Genomic DNA, 22676 nt, shown 5'->3' with positions numbered 1-22676 from the left:
TATCCTATACGAAACCTTATATTGAGCATCTCAGTGGCTTGCTGAACTGACTGATCATGGTCTGTAAAACAGGTTGAGGATGAGCATTCTACAGCAGGATGGTGTACTACACATGGCTGAACACGGCACCCTGTCATAAGTGGATTACAATGAGGATTTACCCAAGCTGACACTTGAGGAAACTCGCACTCAGTTACTGGGTTTTTGTCATTGCCCTTCTACCTCTGTTCTGCACATTTGTCATTTAAGTTTAACCAAATAATTTTAAACCATAACAATATTATATTATCTAAATTTTAAAAGTGAAAAATTGTTTAATTTTGTTTTAACTTCCTGTGAACTGATATGTCTTTTGTTTTCCATTGTTGTATTTTCAGTTGTTAATGTTGTCACATGGCCCAGTAACAATAACTCAGCTACTACCTCAGGCTGACTCAGTAATTAACTGCATTATGTGAGCAGCAGCTGCTCTCACTCATTCTGTGTTTTTTCAAGGTAATTGTGGTTATGTTCCACATTCACACCTTCACTACTCTTTTTCAATATTTTTAATACTTGAATTTAAATGTTTTAGTTGACTTTTCAAAGACAAACCATTAAATAGTATATTTAGCAAATTGTGTTACTTGCAAACCTTTAAAATGAGTCTGAGAATTTTCCCTGGCAGTTAATTTATAAAACCATGTTTATTTTGCCCATCACCTCCCTTTAAACTTGAAATAAATCTTGATATATAAAATTACTCACTGAGCTGGGAAACACTACTGCAGGCACCAATTTATGGCAGCAGATGGCACAGCTTCAGCATTTTAATGATTAGCAGAGGGGATAAAATATGGTAGAATTAATTTGAAGGCCAAAATTAACTATATTACAGTAAACTCACTAACTACCATACAATATAAAACACCAGAGGCCTCATTTATCAAGCATGCTTATGCACAAAATGGGGTTGGAAAACTGCGTAAGCAACTTTCCATGCAAACTTTGGGATTTATGAAAGAAAACTTAGCGGAAAAATGTGTGCAACTTTAAGTTGACTAAGGACCTTGCTTACGCACATTTTGGACATGGAGAGCACCGGCAGTGCTGCTGCTGAGGGGGATAAAATTATGAAATCCTGCAGCATTATCACTTGTACTGCTTCGTTTTCAGCCTGGCTACTTATACAGGGAAGATTTCCGTTTGGCTGACTGGTTAGCACATGTGACTTTCACCCGGAAGTCTGGGGATCAAATCCCGATTGGACATCCATCCATCCATCCATTTTCATTTGCTTATCCGGAGTCGGGTAGCGGGTGCAGTAGCCTAAGGCGAGAGGCCCAGACTTCCCTCTCCCCAGCCACTTGGGCCAGCTCCTCCAGGGCAATCCCAAGGCGTTCCCTGGCCAAGTGAGAGACATAGTCCCTCCACCGTGTCCTGGGTCTACCTTTAGGTCTCCTCCCGGTTGAACGTGCCCAGAAAACCTCACCAGGGAGGCGTCCAGGAGGCATCCTGACCAGATGCCTGAGCCACCTCAACTGGCTCCTCTCAATGTGGAGGAGCAGCGAATCTACTCCGAGCCTCTCCCGAATTACCAAGCTTCTCACCCTATCTCTAAAGGAGAGCCTAGCCACTCTTCATAGAAAACTCATTTCGGCCGCTTGTATCCGCGATCTCGTTCTTTCGGTCACTACCCAAAGCTCATGACCATAGGTGAGGGTAGGAATGTAGATCGACCGGTAAATCGAGAGCTTCGCCTTCTGACTCAGCTCTCTCTTCACCACGATAGACCGGTACAATGCCCACATCACTGCAGATGCAGCACCAATCCGCCTATCGATCTCATGCTCCAGTTGTCCCTCACTCGTGAACAAGACCCTGAGCTATTTAAACTCCTCCACTTGGGGCAGGACCTCATCCCTGACACGGAGAAGGCTTTCTACCCTTTTCCAAATCAAGACCATGGTCTCAGACTTAGAGGAGCTGATTCTCATCCCAGCTGCTTCACACTCGGCTGCGAACCGCTCCAGCGAAAGCTGAAGATCACGTTCTGATGAAGCCAAGAGGACAACATCATCTGCAAAAAGCAGCAACCTGATCCTCAGGCCCTCAAAACGGATGCCCTCCACACCTTGGCTGCGCCTAGAAATCCTATCCATAAAGGTTATGAACAGAATTGGTGACAAAGGGTAGCCTTGGCGGAGTCCAACTCTCACTGGGATCGAACCCGACTTACTACCCTCCAGGATCCCCCTAAGGGTATTGAGCTCGTCCAGTGTTCCACGGTCAGGACCAAAACCACGTTGCTCCTCCTGAATCTGAGGTTCAGCAATCCGATGGACCCTCCTCTCCAGAACCCCTGAATAAACCTTACCAGGAAGGCTCAGGAGTGTGATTCCCCCTGCAGTTGGAACACACCCCGCGGCCCCCTTTTTAAATAAGGGATACTGCATTGGACCATTTTTTTTATATCCGCCACAGATCTCTCTGAAGAATTCACAACATTGACGGCTTCAGCAACGCTGTGCCACTCCGTGGATTTTCTCTTATTTGTTTTGCAAAAGCACTTCCTTTCATTTCTGCACCTCACCCACAGGTACCTCAATTTCTGCTTCTGTGAAATTGTGCTTGCTTGATCTGCCTTGATCTACGGATGCCATCGTCATTGGCAGAGCGCTGCAACAGCCGGCTTATGTATATGCATGAGATCCACAAGGCAATTTGCATTGACTATGTATGACAGTAAGTGGGTGTGGTGAGGGCGGGATGTGACTAAAATGAAGCTTAGAAACATTCTCGTTATTCTCCGATTTATGAAGCGGAGATTGCGTGCAGCTGTGCGTACTCCATGTTTAATAGATCACAAACCTGCTTGGCGTAAGTACATTATTTTTGCTGAGCTTAAGTGCGGCTTTAGTAAGGATTCTACTCAATATTTGATAAATGAGACCCCAGATCTATTTAGAATAGCCATGGAAGAAGAAAATAGCTAAGATGGTTGAAAATACAACAATGAATTTAAATAAATTATTAGATGCAGCACCACAGAGCATAACTGAAAATAACAGAGCTCCATTTTTAATGTCTATCAAATGCTGCCAGCATGTTTTGCCCTTGTTCTGCCTTCTTTACATGCTGTGACCTTTTTAAAACACCAGTATAAAGATACATGTGTATGAAGCGCTCAGAAGTTTGTGAGGTGGAAGGCAAGACTTTTAATTTTTGTAAATGTTTGGAGCCAATTTTGAAATAAATGTACAAATTTGTGAAGGTTAAGTCTATTTGTGAACATTACTGTATATATATATATATATATATATATATATATATATATATATATATATATATATATATAATTGTGAATGTGTGACACTTTATTTTCAATTTTTTTGTTTTGTTAAATTTGTGAAAACTTTAAAAATTCACAGTAAATTTGACTGAAAGTTAATAAAAAACACAATCAGGTATCAAACTACTAACTTGACATTTCAGATGCATGTAGAAATGTGGCATAGATGACCATATTCAGTTTTCATTTGCATTTAACTGCTTAAAACTTTTATGTGTAATGGGGATTGTATTTTGGAAGACATACAAAAAAATAAATGAAAAGCAATGGCCAACCGACCAGCTCAATGTGGTTTCAAACGAACGAGTCGACTAATGTGGGATAAATTACATAAGTCTTGCATCCAGTACATCATCTAAAAGCAGCATGATGATTTAATTATTTAACCATGAGAGATAAAACTTTTATCTCCCCTCTCTGGTGAACACATTTTGTTACTGAGGTGAAGAAAGCTAACCCCATCCCCTAGACTCCCCCAGTCTCCCTCTCTTTACATGAAATCTAGTCTTTGGTAAGTCCTAGTTTCAATGTCAGAGATAAAGTATATCAAGCAACACACTCTTTCTCCTTTAGTTATTTGTTTTCTCCCTTCTACTGCACTGATCCTTCACTTCCATGCTTTGAATGTTATATCAGGTCGTGCTCTGCATTGCAGCTCAGCGGCACGACTGCTGAGAGGAGAGATTCATTCATAGTTTTTATTTCTACCTCTTGGAAACTTTTAGAGAGAAGTCGTATTTTTATTGGCATCAGAAAAAACAAACAAAAGCAAGACTCCCATTTCCCGTTGTGTGTTTTTATAGAGATACACTTAAGTTATAAATTCAAACCACAATAAATTCTCTTTGCAAACATCCTCAACTGTTATTTGTCATTTTAACTTAGACATTAAAACTTTTACGGTCAAGTTTTGCTCTTTTATCAGAGAGATATTTCAGTGAGACCTACTGCATCTGCAGATGGTGAAAGTAAATAGACTCGTTTGACATCGAGACATCAAGGAAATCATTTAGTGCTTGAGTGGAGCATCAGTGTGAGTGTATGTGTTTTCTGAGTTAGCACAAGGTGCTTTGGTCCTGGAATTTCCCGAGTTCTTAATGAAAAATGCATTCACATAACATGCACAACTGATCAAGTATAGAGTTAACCGGATAAAAGATGGCCTCTATAACCTGCACAAAAATGCCAAAATCTAAAGTGTTTTGCAGACACTGTTAGAATTTGCATTGGTAGCAACTTATGGGCTCGACACACGGGAGGCAACAAACGACCGCGATCAGCGAAATTTGTCGCTGTCGCTTTTATTACCTGACACACGACAGGCGGTGGTAGATATGATGTTTCACAAGGTGCTGCTAGAGTTATGTGAAATCTTACTTGTGATTTTACTATAAAACATTATAATAATCAACTTCTCCTCCATGTTTGCTCGGAGATGTACGGAGCATCCTGTCCGCTCATTGGTCAGTGAATGAAACCTCCGTTGATTGGTCCTCGTCTGAGCGACAGCGATGAAAAGTTGAAAATGTTTCAACTTTCTGGGATCGCGTCGCTGGGTCACCTGTGCACGACATGTGCACGAGCGCAAAATTTCACACGCACATTTTTCGCGTTTCGCTTGGTAGGAGGGAGACCCGCGATTATCGCTTTGTCGCACATGTCTCATTGAAAATGAATGGAGGAGAGGCGATGTCGCCTCCCGTGTGTCGAGCCCATTCGAGTCATACCATGCATATGTGAAATGCAAAAGGGTCTGTTGGGTCTTAGGAAAAATTGAGCTGACATACCTGACGCTTCAGTCTGGTTCCAGCAGGTTTCCTGCATGTTTGAGATCATGAACACAGCTGATTTGTTTACTTTGGTGATGAATCACTCCTGCAGACACTAATGAAGGCTGGGGAGACATTTCAGCTGTTAGATGAATTTGTTAAAAGACGAACGCACAGCGAGGAGATAAGTTTAATTTTCGGTTTGACCACAGGATTAATAACTTTTGGTTCTACAAACGGAAAGTGTGGGGAGCTAGTTCTTCTGGCCAGTAGAGGGCTGCAGAGTGGTATCAAGAATGAAAGTGGTCAAGTTTCTAAAGCCTGATTTAAACTTTTCTGTGAGCTCCGCAACTGAGAGACTCACATGGAGTGTTTTCACATGCAAACTTCTGCGCAGGCAGCCAGGATAACAGAGGACGTGGTGCTTTTCTGTGGTGTCCTGACACCATAATACTCATGTATCTGCTACTTGATAGTGTATTTACGAATGTGTTTATATATTTCAAAGACTTTACAACATGGATACATTTGTCCTTCATTCTCCTCCTCGCCACCACTAAACTCACTTTTCCTGTCATTTCCATCCACGTTTGCTCCGTGTTTTGTACTCCTTCAGTCACGGGTGAATAAAAGTTTTTATTTTCTGAATTTTTCCATGACACGTTCTTCTGTTCAGGGTCTGCTGGTAAATATCTTTTTATGTTTTGATGGAGCAGCAGCCGTGCTGGTGACGAATATACAGGAAGCTACATCCTGACCAATCACGAGCTTGTGGTCTCCGTCACTTTCAAAAAATGTTAAACATTTTGGGCATGTCTCATCCGTGTCCCACATGTCGTCACCTTCTGTGAGCCCGTTGGAGAGCCCTTGCACCAATGCATAATGGTGTTGCGTGTCTCTGCAGTCACGCGGACCAAGAAGCATAAATCAGGCTTGACTCAACAATCACTGAGATCAATGTTAAAGCTCTCGCTTAAAGTTAAAAAAAAGATTTTGTTTTACTTTAGATGTTTTAATTACTTGAAAAACCTTGAGAATTCATCACAATGAGTTTATTTCTCTGTTACTATTATTATTACCCCCCCCCCCCCTCCAACAATTTTCTTTCTTTTTCAAACAGGCAAAATTTTATAAATATTTTTACTGCTGTGCATCTACTTGTGGACCTCTGCATGTGGTTCTGTTGTATTGCAGTAGGAACAGAGGTGAGGCTCACAGTCGATAATGCAAGCTACAGCGAAAGATTTATTACTTGTGGGTTTTGTACTCCTGCTTCTTCTATTTTTCCTGCCATCTATAATATAGCTTCAAAATGAGGTAAATGCTGGCTGCTTCTGACCGTAATACCCCAAACTCTGGTGTCATGTCTTTAAGGTCAATTTACAGTTTCTTTGTTTTAATCAAAAATCTAGAATAATTAACAATGATAGACTTTTATTGTATCAAAACTGGACTTGATCTGAAGTTTAAGCGTTTTCTGCTTTCCAAATTTTCCTCCCAGCCATTCAGAAAACAGAGCTGTTGTAATTAGTGTCATGCTTTCATATTAGCTTGCAGAAGTTGCTCTGAATTAACAATGCACATTCGCTCACAGGCACAAATTTATATAGGTGAAAAATGGTTGCACGAGTAAATGCTTTTATTTGATTTTTGTTTATTTCAGCACGATAACCACCACTGGCCTTTAAAATCACCTTTAGTAAAATTAAATAGATGATAAAACCTTGTTTTCCTGACCCTCAGGCACCTAAAGTAGTGCATAACCTTTTGATACCCGAGCTGTGCTGAGCTGAATTACATGTAAACGCATAAAGAGTTGACTAACTCTTTTATTTCATTTTTTTGCTTGTGTCTCTGCAGAAATGTTTGAAATTCAACGTGGATGCTCCAATCTGGCTGTCTAAGCAACGAATCCTGTGCACACTCAACCAGAGCCTGAAGGATGTACTCAACTATGGCCTGTTCCAGCCAGCTTACAACGGCAAGGCTGGCAAGTTTCTGGATGAGGAGCGACAGCTTAGGGAATACCCCTTCCCATCCATTGCTCCTGTTCCTTACCTGGAGGTAGGTGTGCATCACACATGTGAAACATGAGAAGAAGATCATACAACACGCTACTACAATAATATGGATTAACGTGACTTGTAATTGATTGCTAATGGAATATAAATTCATACTAGAACAGTTTTTTTGTGGAATTCTTTATCAATATTCTAATCTGTGTTTTTCCAAAGATACTTTATTAATCCCAGAGGGAAATTAGAGTTTCAGTACACACAATTCAGAAATCAGACATACATGGGCAAGACACATGACAAGAATTGGTGACTGTGTATATACACACACACACATACATATATGCAAGTAGCGCCAATGCCCTGGCACTACTGGTTACTGATATGGGTGATGGTCTTTACGTGTGTTTAAAAGAATTGCAGCTTGTGTTTATTTCCGATGATGTTTATTATTTCGTCTTCTTCCAAAATGTCTATGATCCAGTGGGTTACAATGAATGCGTTACTTGCCCCAATGGTCGTCCGCAGAGTCCTTTACACCCAGCCACAGTCCTCGACACATGGTGAAAAACAGTTTGTCCCATTTCAGCAACACCTGAGTCTGATTTGCATTGGTTTAAGTAGGCAGGTGCTTCCACAATCAAATCAACCAATCAGCTGAGGCCAAGCCCCCTCTCAGGTATGCAGACATTTGGCTCCTACAATATATATATATATATATATATATATATATATATATATATATATATATATATATATATATATATATATATATATATATAATAAAAATATATAATATATATATAATATAAAAAATATATACTTATCTTTTTGTATAGAAAATGTTTTTCGGTCTACATTCTTTAAACAACTGCTTCCAAAAAGAACAGTATTTGTAATCTAGTGTTCTTTAATGTGAAATGTTCCAATATTGCAGGAGAAGAAGTTAATTGAAAACTTACAGAAATAAAGATTTGTTTAACGGGAGCATTACAATAAGGACATATGCAAAACAGACTGAAAGAAAAACAAACTCTGTTTGTGTGTGTACTTTTTTATCACGGTGTGTCACTCAGACTTCGGAACAACAGTGCTGTCCTCGATGACAACGTGTTGTCTCGAACAGCTGCCATCGCTCAGAGATAATTGCAGTGCTTGTCCATCATAGTCTGTGATCTGAGAAAATTGCAGGCACAACATTATTTCACAACCTGAGCTAAAGTTGTCAGATGGTTCCCTGACTGGCTATCTTCATTTCAATCAATATTGGAATGGGTCAACAGATAGAGAGCAGGACTTGTAAAGGTAAACACCCTTTATCAATTAATACATTTAAATTTAATCTAACCAGCGGAATATAGAAAAGCCTAAAAGAGGTTTTTGGTACACAGCTGGTGCAACTCTGAGGTAAAAGTATCAGACTCATGGGCTAATATCCATTTTGGGTCACTGTGTAATGCTTGTTGAAGGTTTATTGTTGCACTTACAAAGCTGAGCTGAGTAGAGCATGTTTGTGTGTGTGTGTGTGTGTGTGTGTGTGTGTGTGTGTGTGTGTGTGTGTGTGTGTCGCTGATTGACCTTCAGTTATCCCTTCAGGTTAGTGTGAAGAAGCGTGTGGAGATGATTGACAGGTTTGGATTAGCAACTCAAAATCCTCTGCTCTCTCCTGGATTTACACGGTTTGGTAAAGATCAAAAATAAGTTGAGGAAAAAGTGTTCAAATATTTCTCTCACCAATATAGGTATACAAGTTAATGTAAAAAACTAAAGACAGTGGGGTGGTGCAACTAACCAAAACTGTTTGGTTTTGGTAAAAATAAAAGAAAATAAAGCACAATATTAAAATTATAATTACATTAACATGCATTTAGCGGTGATTACAAAAGTCAGAAAAAAAATGTAATCAAATGGCAGAACGAGGGCAAAACACAATGATCAGATCAATAGACCAATGTACGCAAAACCACAGAATTTTTCTCTTCTACGCTATCTTAAAGCATCAATGCTTAATGTTATTATGTGGAACATGATTTTCTGCACATATTCGATGCTGTTTATGTGAGTAATTTATTTTACTTATTTGTTTAGCCTTTATTTAACCAGATGAGTTGATTGAGAACTCATTCTCATTTACAACAACGATCTGGCCAAGAGGAAGCAGCAGCAGAGGCATACTTAGTTTTACACCAAACAACAGCAGACTGATAAGACAAAAATAAACAAGATAAAAATAAGATAAAACACACATGAAAGACATACAATTACTGTTTAAGTACAATTTGTGCTAGCCATCAAAACAGACTTAAAACAATCATTAGGCACTCAGAGCCAGGCACATTGTTCAGAAACTATTGATCGTAAGCAATTGTTGATGGTAGATAATGGAATGTAGGTAGTGAGCTTTAGTGATTGTTGCAGCTCATTCCAGTCACTGGAATCAGCAAACTGGAATGAGGAGCAGCCAAAGAAAGTGCCAGCTTTGGGAATATCCATAGATTAGGGCTGTTCAATTCCTGGCCTCTGTTACACCGTGTCCTGTCTCCCCACTCTGTGCAGTCCGGTGTCTCCTGATTACTCCCACCTGCCTCTCGTTTTCCAATCACCCAAGCTCCCAGCCCTCATGTATTTAAACCCTCTCAGTTCTGTGTGTCTTGTCAGTTCATTGTTTCTAAGTCCTGCCTGCTGTGTGTTATTAAAGACACTTTGAATATTCCAGTTTGCCTTCCTGCCTGCTTCTTCCCCTGCATGTGGATCCTCACCTCCGGCTCAACTCACCTGCGCACGTGACAACCTCCAGGGCTGGTATCCAGCCTGTTTTGGTTTTAAACCTGCTTAACACACCTGATTTCAATTAGTAGGTGATTAACAGGCTTCTGCAGAGCCTGATGAGCTGCTGCACAGGTGATTCAACCACTGAATCAAGTGTGTTGGACCAGAGAAACCACTAAAACATGCTTGACCCTGGCCTTCGAGGCCCCGAATTCGAAACCCCTGCCATGGAGATTAAGTTGTTGGAATGTGAATTGCGCTGGTTGTTGGAAGTAATGAGTAATGAGCGAAGGCATGGCGTGTTCCACCAATGATTGTTTTGTATTTACATTGATACCAATGTAACATCCTGCAAGAATGGAGTGATGGCCAGTTAACGTGTGAGTACAGATCACAATGATTGTGGAAAGGAGCACCAGTGACGGAACGGATTGCAAACTGATAAATTACATTGCATTTCTAAAGAAATGTTTTGGAAGCAGTCCAATAAACGATGTCACTGTAATCTGATGGGAAGGATTGTCGTTTTGACCATGGTTTGCTTTGCAGACTAATGTTTTATGTGATTAAATGGAAAACTTTGTTAAATTAAGTGGTTTAAAACTAAAGTGATTTGAGTCATTTTTCTAGTAGATAACATTGATTTGAGTAAATTTAATCTTCTTGTTTCTACTTACACTATTTCTACTGGTCACTAAAAACACATCTCTGCCACCTGCTCATGTAAAGTGTTTTTTGTAATTTTCAAATGTGAACTCAGATGTTTTAGGCTCTGCATTATCAGAAAGTGGCTCTTGTAAAACGTTAGGTTTCAATACCAAACCTATTGGTGATAAAAGTCTAAAGTTATTCTTTAAAAATGTTCTATAGAATGAGTACAAGGAAGAAAGTTTATAACACACACAACATTGCACCCTGAAGAAGGATGGATGTTAGGAACTTCACAGTGTTTATGTGTTGCAACTCATCAGAAGTGTCCTTGGGTAAGGCTTTCCTATGGAGTTTGCATATTTTCACTGTGCCTGCATCACAGCGCACAAGTTTGTTTTCATTTACTTTATGACAAATGACTCTTTCAACTAACTGAATCCTGCTTAAAAACCACAAAAAAAGTAGAAAGCTTGTTTTTGCTCGTCTTGTAAGCTGCCAAACCAGTACGCTGTGTTCGTCCTGCACATTTATTTTCCTGGAATTAGAAGCATTTCTTTCGTAGCTATTTATGTTTTATAGTCAGGCTTCGGTGAGTTGTTGATGAGCTTTCAGAAAAAATTATCCAAGGGAAAATACGGTAAGCTGAAATGCTGAAACAGAGAAGGCAGCACTAAGATATTTAGTTCCCCTTTAGTTTATTTAGTTGCCAAATTGGGGTCCGTGACCCCCCAATGGTGTACCCAAAAGGTTGGAGGGGTTCCCCACAATTTTGTGTGTTGTTGTGAGGTTACCAAGATTATATTTGTAAAAATTGCATATTGCACAATCATTTTTTTTATCACAATTGTCTATTTTTTGCTCATTTTAAATATATATTTTAACCATTTTCTAAATTCTTGTTATATTTTTACTTTTTTTGTTTTTGTGAAGCGCCTCGTAATTTTTATCTTGAGAGACGCTATAGAAATGCTATTTTCTTCTTCTTCTTCTTCATTCATAATCCCAATAGTACAATCATAACTCTGTATGTCAGTATAACGTTTGTAATTATTCTTTTCTAGTTGGAAATTGTAATTGCCTCTGTGTTTGAAATGTGCTCTATAAATAAAGCTGCCTTGCTTTAGTTGTGTGCTTGTGCGTAGGAGTTGGGGTTTGGGGGACCTGGCTTATCTTGTACACAGGAAAGGGGGTCCTTGTTAAAAACCGTTTGGGAACCGCTGGATTAAACGAGCGTTCCACAACTTGAAAAAGAAAAGTACTTTATATTTTTCGTCAAGATGTAAACAAAACTCAAATGTATAAAATTAAAAACTGTTTACTTTCTTGTTTCAGTTCCGCTATAAAAGACGTGTCTACACTCAGACCTATCTGGATGAAAAACAGCTTTCTAAACTCCACACCAAGGTAAGACTTTAACTGCCTTATTTACACCTGAAACCTTGTGCTCCGAGTGAGATACAGTATTTGGTGAAACATGATGAAAATTAGCGTCGGGTATGGCTCACTGACCGGCATTGTTCATGTGGACTGGTTGTGGGTGGGGTGTGTAATTACACACATACTAAAGTGCATAACATAAAATTTAAATAAATACTGTAATTTTTCAAAACACCCAACATGTAGACTCAAAAGGATTTTCTAATGAAGTTTATATTCTCTATGCATGGCTTGGTACTAAATGATCCGGTAACTTGAACCATTTCTTGGACCAGTGGTTGGGGACTTTAGGTTTACAAAACTTAAAAAAATCTATGTTTCATTTTCTTCATGTTGTTCAAAAGATTTGTGCAGGTCTGTCATTTTAAACAGCATATGTTCCTGATCAACATAATGATCAATGTTAAATACACTCTAGTGTTCTCATGAGGATTGGTGTTTAGGACATTCATGTGTCCAGTTAGGGTGAGTCCTTGTAACTTTGAAGATGAATGGTCCCATTTAACTTGATTTATCTTATTTTTAAATGTTAGTCATCTATCTTTACTCAATTTTTATTAAATTCTCATGTACAGGTGAAACTCGAAAAATTAAAATATGCAATGTGTCATTTAATTCAGTAATTCCACTTAGATTGAGAGACAATCTAAAGGTTCAGGAATCCTTCACAGGTTTGGATCCATTAGCTGATTAGAGACACTTTGAAGCTAGAATATTGAATCTTGTCACAATATTCTAATTATCTGAGATTTTGACTTTGGGATTTTCATGAGCTGTAAGCCGTAATCATCACAATTCTACCAAATAAAGTCTTTAAAAATCTGGCTTTGCATGAAATGAGTTTATCTTGTATATTAGTTTCACCTTTAAAGTTGAATGATTGACATAAATGAACTTTAGCACTATATTCAAAATTTTCAAGTTTCACCTGTATGTCATTTATGCTGCTTTTTAGATTGTGTTTGGCATCACTAATTTTAGTACCACTGGTTGGTAAGCCAGTTGACATCAATTTTTACTGTTGCAGATGAAACAAGAGATCCTCAAGTTAAGGAAAATTACATTAAAGCTGTTCACCATTCAACGTTAAAATCCCATTAGTCAACACACATTGGTGAAACTACACTTTCACATTTGACCCATTTCTGTGGGGAGCGGAGAGCTGCAGCAGTGGAAAATCCAACCCCTCAAAGCTGAGTGTCAAGGAGGCATCTGGCCCCATTTTAAAAGTCTTTGGTACAACCTGATTTCAACCCTTGATCTGACCCTAACCACTAGGCAACTGATCAAAGTGAAATACCAAGTTTCTCAAATCATGGAAATAATGAACGGCTTCACCCATGAGAAAAACAAAACAAAACAAGAGATTAATAGATTTTTATATTTAGAATAAACTTTTTATGTTCATGTGACTTTTTCCACATTATTTGTTATTATTTTTGCCAACTGTTTACATTCCAAAGGCTCAGCCAGGTTAGGGCTTATTATTCTCAGATCTTTATGGAAAGCTTATTAAAAAGAGGAAGGGCTATAGTAAAAGCCTCACTCTATGGTTTGTTCATATGTAACTGATGTGATTCTGTTAAGAGCCTAAATAAGAGAAACAGGAACTGGTAGACACCCCCTCCTCTACACACACACACACACACACCTGGTCAGATCCATGGGGCTAATTCACCCGGATATTGGTCATAGAAATGTAAGGCGGTCAGAAACACAGATTGAGAGCAGAATCTAAACCAGCTCAGTGAATCTGTAGAGACATCCAGACAAGCTGGCAGACTGAGTATGGGCCTTTCTCAGCAGACATTTTAATTTGGCACAGTGGGAGAGGCACAGATGGAATTAATAACACTAATGATGGCTTAGTTGCCTTCAGTGTCTCACTAAACCACGACAGAGAGCCAGCATGGACAACAGGGAGACCCCCACTGGTGTTGGTCTAGGTATTGTGTGTCTGCACACCCTTTCTGCTCTCGTGTGGGGTTTCTCCTAAGTTTCCATGCATGTTTGGTTAGAATAAACCAAATCAGTAAATTTTAAAAGCTGTGTGTTTCATTTTTAAATGTGCTGATCGTTTAAAGACTGTTCACTCAGTAAAACCAGAGAAAGGCTGTAGGTAGATTATATATCATGAGCAGTTTTGCAGGCCCAATATCAGAAGTTTTAAATCAATATTGCACATATCAACTCTGTAAGTGGGTGGCAACAGTGGAACAGACAAAGAATGTTCATTGCAACTACATCAAACCTCTCGAGAGGATTAATAGTGTATTATTATGGGTTTTTATTTGTTACTAAAACTTAGTATTCCACTAATGTAATTGCATACTAAACATGCTGTTTCTCATTATTTGCTGATGAAATGAATGCTCTAAGTAAGTAATTTTTACTGTTAGCGTGTGACTAATGTTCCTAAATGTTCTTTTTATTCCAGTTAACACATTGTGAGGATGTTTTTTTCCAGCTTATTGCTCATTTGGTCTTGTAGAGAGATGCTTGTAATTCCTTATAAGAGATGCTGGTGTATTCTTGCTCCTAGCATTTCTTTTTTTGAACAGTAGATCAAAATTTCTAAAGAACATTAGGTGCTTTAAGATTATTAGTTAGCAAATGGAGCATCTGAGTTTTCCGTCACGTATTACAGACATTTTCAGGAGTTATATTTTTTCTTCTATTACATTTTTGATCTCTGTTACCTGCATGACTGTCACAGATCCTGGCTGCCTTCATTTCTTATAAATGCTTCAAAATAATCAGGCCAAATTGGATCAAATATGATTCGCTGTCCTCATAAAAGCAGCTTTTGGGGGGCTACAAAGTGATACAATGTTGTTTAACAGCACATTGTCACATCACAAGACTCAACCTGTTTCTGTTCAGAGAAATAAAGCTGCACGGCGGGGGCTCATCAACAAAATGTTGCCAGAATTTTATTTGCTGGTACAGAAATTGTGGGGATCAGTTCAGCCTTTGATGTGACATGTTTTTCTAATAATTAAAGTCGGTCTGTTTTTAATAATTATTTTAGTTTTTTTTTTGTTTAAGATTAGTAGCATTTGAGAAATTTTTTTCAGATGTTTAAAATGTAATGATTTGTTTTAGTTTTGGCTTCACCTGCAAGTCACTGTATATATGGAAAACAAATAGCTGAATGTTAATTAGAAAATACAAAAAAAAAAAAAAAACCAGAAATTCCAGATTTTTGTTTTAGAAGATCATGAGGAAAAGCGCCAGGAGCAATGCCTTGGTTAGGTTGATTTCCTTTCTCTATGTGGCTCTTAGTGTTTTTAATGGAGCAGCACAGTTCCAGTATCTGGCTGATAGGTTAAAGTGGCACTTTACTCATATTTTAATACATTTACAGTGGTCGTTAGGAAAAAATGCCTTGTAAATCATACTACAAAGCTCCAGTGCACAAGTTTCAGGAATTAGAAGGGAGCCACATCGGAGTTGAGCTTCAGATGACATGATTTGGAGTTATATTTCCTGATATTTGGTCATCTCACTTCTGATTGGATAACAGCAACTCAACTCTGCAAATGACTCTGCTTTGCACCATTGCTGTTTTATCTCTTCAAATAACACAAGCCTGGAGGAGTTCTGCTGTGTGGTGGAGTTGCTAAAGCTAATATTTAGCTTTTACTAGCGGAGATGTTCTCTGTTGTTTGCTGGAAGCTAAATCAAACTCAGAGTTTATCAGTGAACCACACCTTTAAAGCAGATACGTGTTATTTTTTAAATATGATCACTCACAGTTTCACATGCAGGCTGAACATGAAAATGGTCTTCTACCCCTATTTCCTGCATTAGTTGCGTTGCCAGAAGAAAATAAATGGGGAAACACTCAGGTCAGGAAAAGCCACACAGATCTGTGACACACTGTCAATTTGCAATATTGGACTCACCCGTCTTGGCTTTTGAATGGGGAAGGCTGCCTTGATTCAGAGTCCAGGAGAGAGCAGGTCATGTCTGGGCTAGTTGAAGCTAACCGTTAGCATTAGCAACTCCACAACACAGAAGAACTCCTTCAGGCTTGCATTATTTGTGGGGTGGGGGTTGGGGGGGGGGGGGGGGGGGATCAACATTGGAAAGTAAACAAAGCCAGTGGCAGAGTTGTGTTGCTGTTGGCCAATCAGAGGTGAGATGTTGGAACATCACGACTATTAATGAGTGCACCACGTTTTAAAAAAAAAATTTACCCACAGAGAATGCCTTCTAAGGCATTCATTTATACTGGAGACCACAGCAAAAGCATTAAAATAACAAGTGTATGCCCACCTTAAGACAGTCAAAAGTAGAACTGTGTTGTGTATTAAGAGATTTTGCAACCATGGACTGGTGAAAGAACTTTGAGTGAATATAAAATTGTATTTTTATATGTTTAAATTAACAGGAAATTACTGATTTGATTGAAAAGAAACCCCGAGTTCATCTGAGTAGTTGTGAATTCATGGACATTGAGTCTGTTTTGTGCATTTTTGATTAAAGATCTGCAGAGATAGAGAGCAAAGAATACAAAGGTGAATGAGCTAGGGTAATGTATGTCTTTATTTAAACTTTTCAGGAGAGAAATGCTTCCATTTGCTCACATTCTTTTTTGATACATTAAACTGTGAGTGAGTAGTAGTTAAGTGAAACATGCAACCAAGATCAGGTTCAGTCCACCTGAAATCTCAGTTGTGTTTTTACAGAACAAGCCATGAAGAGCGATTTTTGTTGTAATTGGCCCGACTTGCAGGTCATTAGAGGCAGAGAATGAGTAAAAAAAGAATTGGGAGAGAAGATCATCCCACTGAGTAAAGAACCTGAATGTGTGAGCAGTTTGCCCAAAGTGGTTTAAGATCATTATTTTTCTAACAATGAATAAAATTTGCTTCGACAAACACCAGCAACAGTGTTACACTGCTACTGGGCTATCAATCTTCAAAATAAAGTCACACTGTGGTTAAAAGACAAATACACTGCAGGGTTTAGCAGTCTGCTGAAATGTCATTTGAATATTTTTGACCTGAATCACTTTCTTTCCTTCAGATAAATAGTGATTTTATTTAAAATTGGGCTCATTTGCAAAGTTGTCACCTAAAACAGTGAAAAATATGAATTTAAAAACTGTCAGTGATTAAACTGTGTCAGTTGAACCTTTGTTATTAGTAGCATTTACTGTTCATCAGAAAACATTTACTTGACTATTGTAACACCACATTTTAAAGGGATACTGTGCAACTTTTTCATATTATTTAATCATTTTCTTGAGCCAGTCTGTGCTAAAACGACCCGTTACAGCACATATATCAGAGTCAAGGCCCGCGGGCCAGATGCGGCCCGCGGAGCATTTTTATGTGGCCCGCGAGATAAATATCCAAAATATATTAAAACTGGCCCGCTGGCCGATTTTACCGCAAAGACTACAACTCCCATGATGCTTTGCGGCACCAGCGTGGAGCAGACGCGCCCCCTCCTTTGTGTTTTTTCAGCGCCGAGGCAGTCAGAGGTAGTTGGGTGTCTGCAGCTCCGCGGTCTCGGACAAACTACACTCCTCTTACTCAGCGCCGAGTTCACTCAGCTGTTTTCTGACGTTGAAGCCCAGAAACGGAGATTCTAGCTGCTCAGTAATGTGTTCACGACTTAAAGAGAAAGTTTTCAAACTAACTTCCAGACAGAGCTGATATAACTCCAGCGAGCAGCGACACGCTCAAACCAGCACGGCTCTGTGGCTGCTGTCGTGTTTCCTCCCCGACACACAACAACGTGGTCAAGCTGCTCAGACATGTTCATCAACACAAACCTATGTGAGCACCTGTTGTCACGTAATGTTGTCATTATTATGATGAAGATGAACAAAACAACAGGAGTCTCCTCCTCAGCTCAGATCAACCCCATGATGCAGGTATCTGGCTGGAACAGGTGAGCATCACAGTAAACCAGTGGAGCAAACTGAACTTTAAATATGTTGGTTTTATGCTCTTTTTCTGCTCCAAAACATGAAAGTTAACAGGTGAGATGTTGCATTTTCATTTAAGATAAAATGATATTTTTATTTTGTTGTTGGCACGTGAGAAAATATTTAACCTACAGTAAACAGGAAGTGGAAAGGCTGCAGATAGATGAATAGAATAGAAAATCCCTTTATTGTTCCTCAGTGGGGAAAGCTAGATGTCACAGCAGCGATGACACGTATAACAGGAGAAAAAAGGAGAATAAAAAATAAGAAAAATGAATAAACAAGAAAACATAAATCCTGAATAGATTTTAAAAATGCTGAATATACCACAAGTAATGAATACCACTGATGTGTTTTATTTGTAACTGACTTGCTCGTGTGTAATTTGGTTATTCCACATTCAGTGTTAATGCAGAAATAAGTTTGTTTCCAAATTTAAAGGTTCAAAATTGCATACATGTTGATAAAGAAAATGTGCAAATTTGCCGTCACTTTTTCAAAAAATATTAAGTTTGGCCCTCGACTCCGTCCCAGAGTTTCATTTCGGCCCCTTGTGAGTTTGAGTTTGACACCCCTGCGTTACAGGGTTAATAAAAGGCCACCCAACCCTTGTGGCCAGAATATTCTACTTGCAACTTCAGACATGTGGGCGTTCTGTTGGGACTTAGAAAAATGGAGCTGACATACCTGGCGCTGCAGTCTGGTTCCAGCATATTCCCTAAATGTTTTAGATCATGAACACAGCCAACATGATTAATCACTCCTGTAGACACTAAAGAAGGCTGGGGAGACATTTCAGCTGTTAGATAAAGGTGTTCAAAACACAAACGTACAGTATAGGTTTTACTTTTGGTTTTACAAACAGACAATAGGGGTGCTAAAAGCAAGCCCAAACTGTCTAGTCCCCCTTTAAAGACCATGTTCACTGAGAAACTATTTCTAGTTATATTTGCTTTAAATGATCTGTTGCTCTGAGTTTGTTGTGCAGGCTGAACGTAAAACACATCAGTGGTATTCATTACTTGTGGTATATTCAGCATTTTTAAAATCTATTCAGGATTTATGTTTTCTTGTTTATTCATTTTTCTTATTTTTTATTCTCCTTTGTTTCCTGTAATACGCTGCTGTGACATCTAGCTTTCCCCACTGAGGAACAATAAAGGGATTTTCTATTCAATTCATCTATCTGCATGGTGGCGCAGTGGTTAGCACTGTTGCCTCGCAGCACGAAGGTCGCAGGTTCAAAACTCGCCTTTCTGCGTGGAGTTGCGTGTTCTCCCCATGCATGCGTGGGTTTCCTCCGGGTACTCCGGTTTCCCCCACACAACACAACAGGTTATAAAAAAAAAAAAAAAAACTTGTACGTCGCTTTGGATAAAAGCGTCTGCGAAATGAATAAACATAAACATAAAAATGATGTTCTATCCCTATTTCCTGCATTAGCTTCTGATAGAAATAGACGGGAAAACGTTCAGAAAAGTCTGACAGATCTACATCACACTGCCACTTAACGTTCATGGGCTCACTCATTGGTTCACACAGAGAAAGCTGTTGTTGGTTTAACATCCAGGGAACAACAGAGGACGTCTCGACTATAGACATGAATACGTTGACACCCCATTGGGCGCTGAAGACTAAGTAATTATATTTTATTTATATAGCACTCATCATAGACACAGACTCACAAAGTACAAAATAAAACAAAGTCAAAAAACCATAATGATCTTTAAACCGAAATAGATTAAAATCAGAGTTGGTTTAAATGAAATGGGTATCTAGTGCAGAGACATTAGAATAGGGTTGATGTGTGCTCTTCTGTTTGCTCCAGTTTGGAGGCTCGCTAAAGAGTTCTGGACCAACTGAAAGCGGTCAAGGGCTTTTTTGTTAAAACATGTGAAAGTGTGTTACAGTAATCAAGATGGGAGGAGATAAAGGCATGAAAAACCATTTTAAGTTCATGTTTTGACACCAACCTTCACAATTTGGAGATATTTCTTAAGTGATAAGAGCTTAACAGCATTGCTGTCATATTGGATGGGCCTCTTCACTCTCTAAGGTCGAAGCAGTGTGGGTAGCTATACCCGTTTTTGTGCAGCGCACGGTTGCAACAACTGCTGTACTATTGAAAACAGATCATGTGGGATTTCTATTGACTTTTCTAGCCTACCTGATGGGATTTTATCTTTAATTTATTTTATTTTATATATATATATATATAGGCAAATGCATACCCACCTAAGATGGTGGGGTCCCGGCCATTACGGCAGCTCTAATAGGCAGCGCCAGTCCACATCTACATATATACAGTACAGGCCAAAAGTTTGGACACACCTTCTCATTCAACCGTTTACATTGGGAGCTTGTCACAGAACACATCAAAACTATGAATGAACACATGTGGAGTTGTCCTTAACCATCCATCCATTGTCTGAACCCGCTTCATCCACGTAGGGTCGTGGGGGGACTGGTGCCTATCTCCAGTGGTCAATGGGCAATCAGGCGGGGTACACCCTGGACAGAGAGCCAGTCCATCGCAGGGCAACACACACACACACACACACACACACACACACACACACACACACACACACACACACACACACACACACACACACACACACACACACACACACCTAAGGACAATTTAGGCTGACCAATTAGCCTAACGGTCATGTCTTTGGACTGTGAGAGGAAGCCGGAGTACCCGGAGAGAACCCGCGCATGCACAGGGAGAACATACAAACTCCATGCAGAAAGATCCCAGGTTGGGATGCGAACCCAGGACCTTCTTGCTTCAAGGAAACTGCTCTAACCAAGTATGGTGAAATAACTGAATACAGGTTTTATATTCTAATTCTAAAAAGCCACCCTTTGCTCTGATTACTGCTTTGCACACTCTTGGCATTCTCTTGATGAGCTTCAAGAGGTAGTCACCTGAAGTGGTTTTTCAACAGTCTTGAAGGAGTTCCCAGAGGTGTTTAGCACTTGGTAGAAGCTAACCGTTAGCATCAGCAACTCCCAGTGTTGGGAGTAATGCGGTACAAAAGTAATTAATTACTGTAATGCATTGCTTTTTGCTGTAACGTGGTAATGTAAGGCAGTACAGGGAAAGAAAATGGTAATATTTACTCGGTACAATTGTCAGTAACGCGGTAATTACAATGCATTTTTAAACCCAGAATCAAGATGTGTTCCTTAAAACTTCAAGTTGCGGGAAACCCGAAGAAAGATCTAGTATCTGCATATATTACGTCATTTATGGACTCAGCTTTGCGGGCAGAGAGGACGCCGCGGTAACGGCTCAGCTGCGTCCTGCACGCGGCCGCTGTAACATTCACAAAATCGCTCCACTAAAACAAAATAATTCACTTGCGATTGTTCATTTCAGCTCATATTCTCTGGTATTTTGTGCTTTTCTGACGTGCTTTGCCTCAGCTGAGTTCATAATCTGTGCCCCGGTGATTTCAACTCATTACTGCTGGAGCGCCGCGCATGTGAAGATCCCTCTGGCTGATCGTAGAAAGTAGGAAGTCTAGGAAACAGTTTTTTCTGGAAGACGGAGAAAACATGCAGCATGCAGGAAGGTTAGAGAGAGAAAGGGCTGGAAGTTATTCAAATAAAACCAAGAAAAAAAGAAAAAAGTAAGTAGATTTATCCCCAATACACATTTTTACCAGTGAAAAGCAATAATATATACGCATTTAATATTAATACATGTGATAGAATCAGATCACCCCAGAAGTCAGTCCCACATCCAGGGCCGTATCAAGGCATTTGGGGACCAAGGCAAATATAGGCCTGGAGCCCCCACCACCCCACTCCCTGCTCAGTTAATATAAGATGGCAGCGTGTTGAGAGTACAGATTGTTGTTGCTTTTATTTAATAAACACTCATTGTAAAGCACTGTTATTATATCTGACTGTTTTAACAACAACCCTAGCTCAGACACCACATCACCTTCCACATATATGTCATGAGCTCACTGAGCGTCACATTACCAGATTCATATTGAAATTGTATTGGTGAAAGTAACTTAAAGTAATGCAAAAGTAGTGTAATGCCTTACATTTTAAAATCAGTAATATTGTAATGTAATGAATGACTTTAAAATGAGGGTAACAAGTAATAAATAATGCATTACAGTTTTGAAGTAACTTGCCCAACACTGGCAACTCCACAAAACAGCAGAACTCCTTCAGGATATGGGTTGCATGACTTAATTTTTTTTAAAGTCGACTGTCAAGTAATGAAAATCGAGTCGACTTTGACTAGTCGTTGATGACGTCATACACCTGAAGCGGCGCGGGTGGGGGGTTGGTTGGTTCGCTGGAGTTTTTTTTTTTTTTGACAATTAAAATTGCGCCCACATTTTCAAAGGTAAACACTTTTTTTTAACAATGGCAGTTTCCGCTTTGAAAAGCATCAGGCACAAATAAAAGACAGAAAACATTAAAGGAAATGAGCCGACATGAACGATCGCGTGTTAAATTTGTTTTTAAGGTGGCGACAACTAATTTGATAACGTTACTGTGGCCGTGCTCAGGACGCAGATGTCTGGAGTGCGTCAACAATCAGAGCTTTGCATGCGCAAGCTGGTTAAGGTTAGGATGGGGGTGAGGGGAAGGTTAAATTGTAAGAGGGTAAAGGTCACAATTTTGGTAAATGTCCGTTTTACGGCGGGTGTCAGTACCGACGCTCTGGCACAACGCGTTGCCTCCAGACACGCAGGAGCTTGTCACCTGCTGTCTTTTCCGAGGAC

General features: G+C 39.5%; 1 protein-coding gene across 6 annotated transcripts in view; it reads left to right on the top strand.

The window, feature by feature from the left end:
- shank3a (SH3 and multiple ankyrin repeat domains 3a) overlaps nucleotides 1-22676 on the top strand; it is a 228187-nt gene that overhangs the window by 48760 nt on the left and 156751 nt on the right. For all 6 annotated transcript variants that reach the window (XR_011520350.1, XM_054733613.2, XM_054733611.2 and 3 more), the window contains exons 2-3: nucleotides 6961-7164; nucleotides 11868-11939. Coding sequence is in view for 5 of the 6 variants with exons in the window: in XM_054733613.2 (XP_054589588.2) it covers nucleotides 6961-7164; nucleotides 11868-11939 (276 nt within the window). In the remaining variant the exon portion in view is untranslated. The remainder of the gene's footprint in view (nucleotides 1-6960; nucleotides 7165-11867; nucleotides 11940-22676) is intronic.

This window comes from Nothobranchius furzeri, chromosome 4 (assembly GCF_043380555.1).
Source record: "Nothobranchius furzeri strain GRZ-AD chromosome 4, NfurGRZ-RIMD1, whole genome shotgun sequence".
Taxonomy (NCBI): domain Eukaryota; kingdom Metazoa; phylum Chordata; class Actinopteri; order Cyprinodontiformes; family Nothobranchiidae; genus Nothobranchius; species Nothobranchius furzeri.
This window is presented reverse-complemented; position numbering and strand designations above follow the sequence as displayed.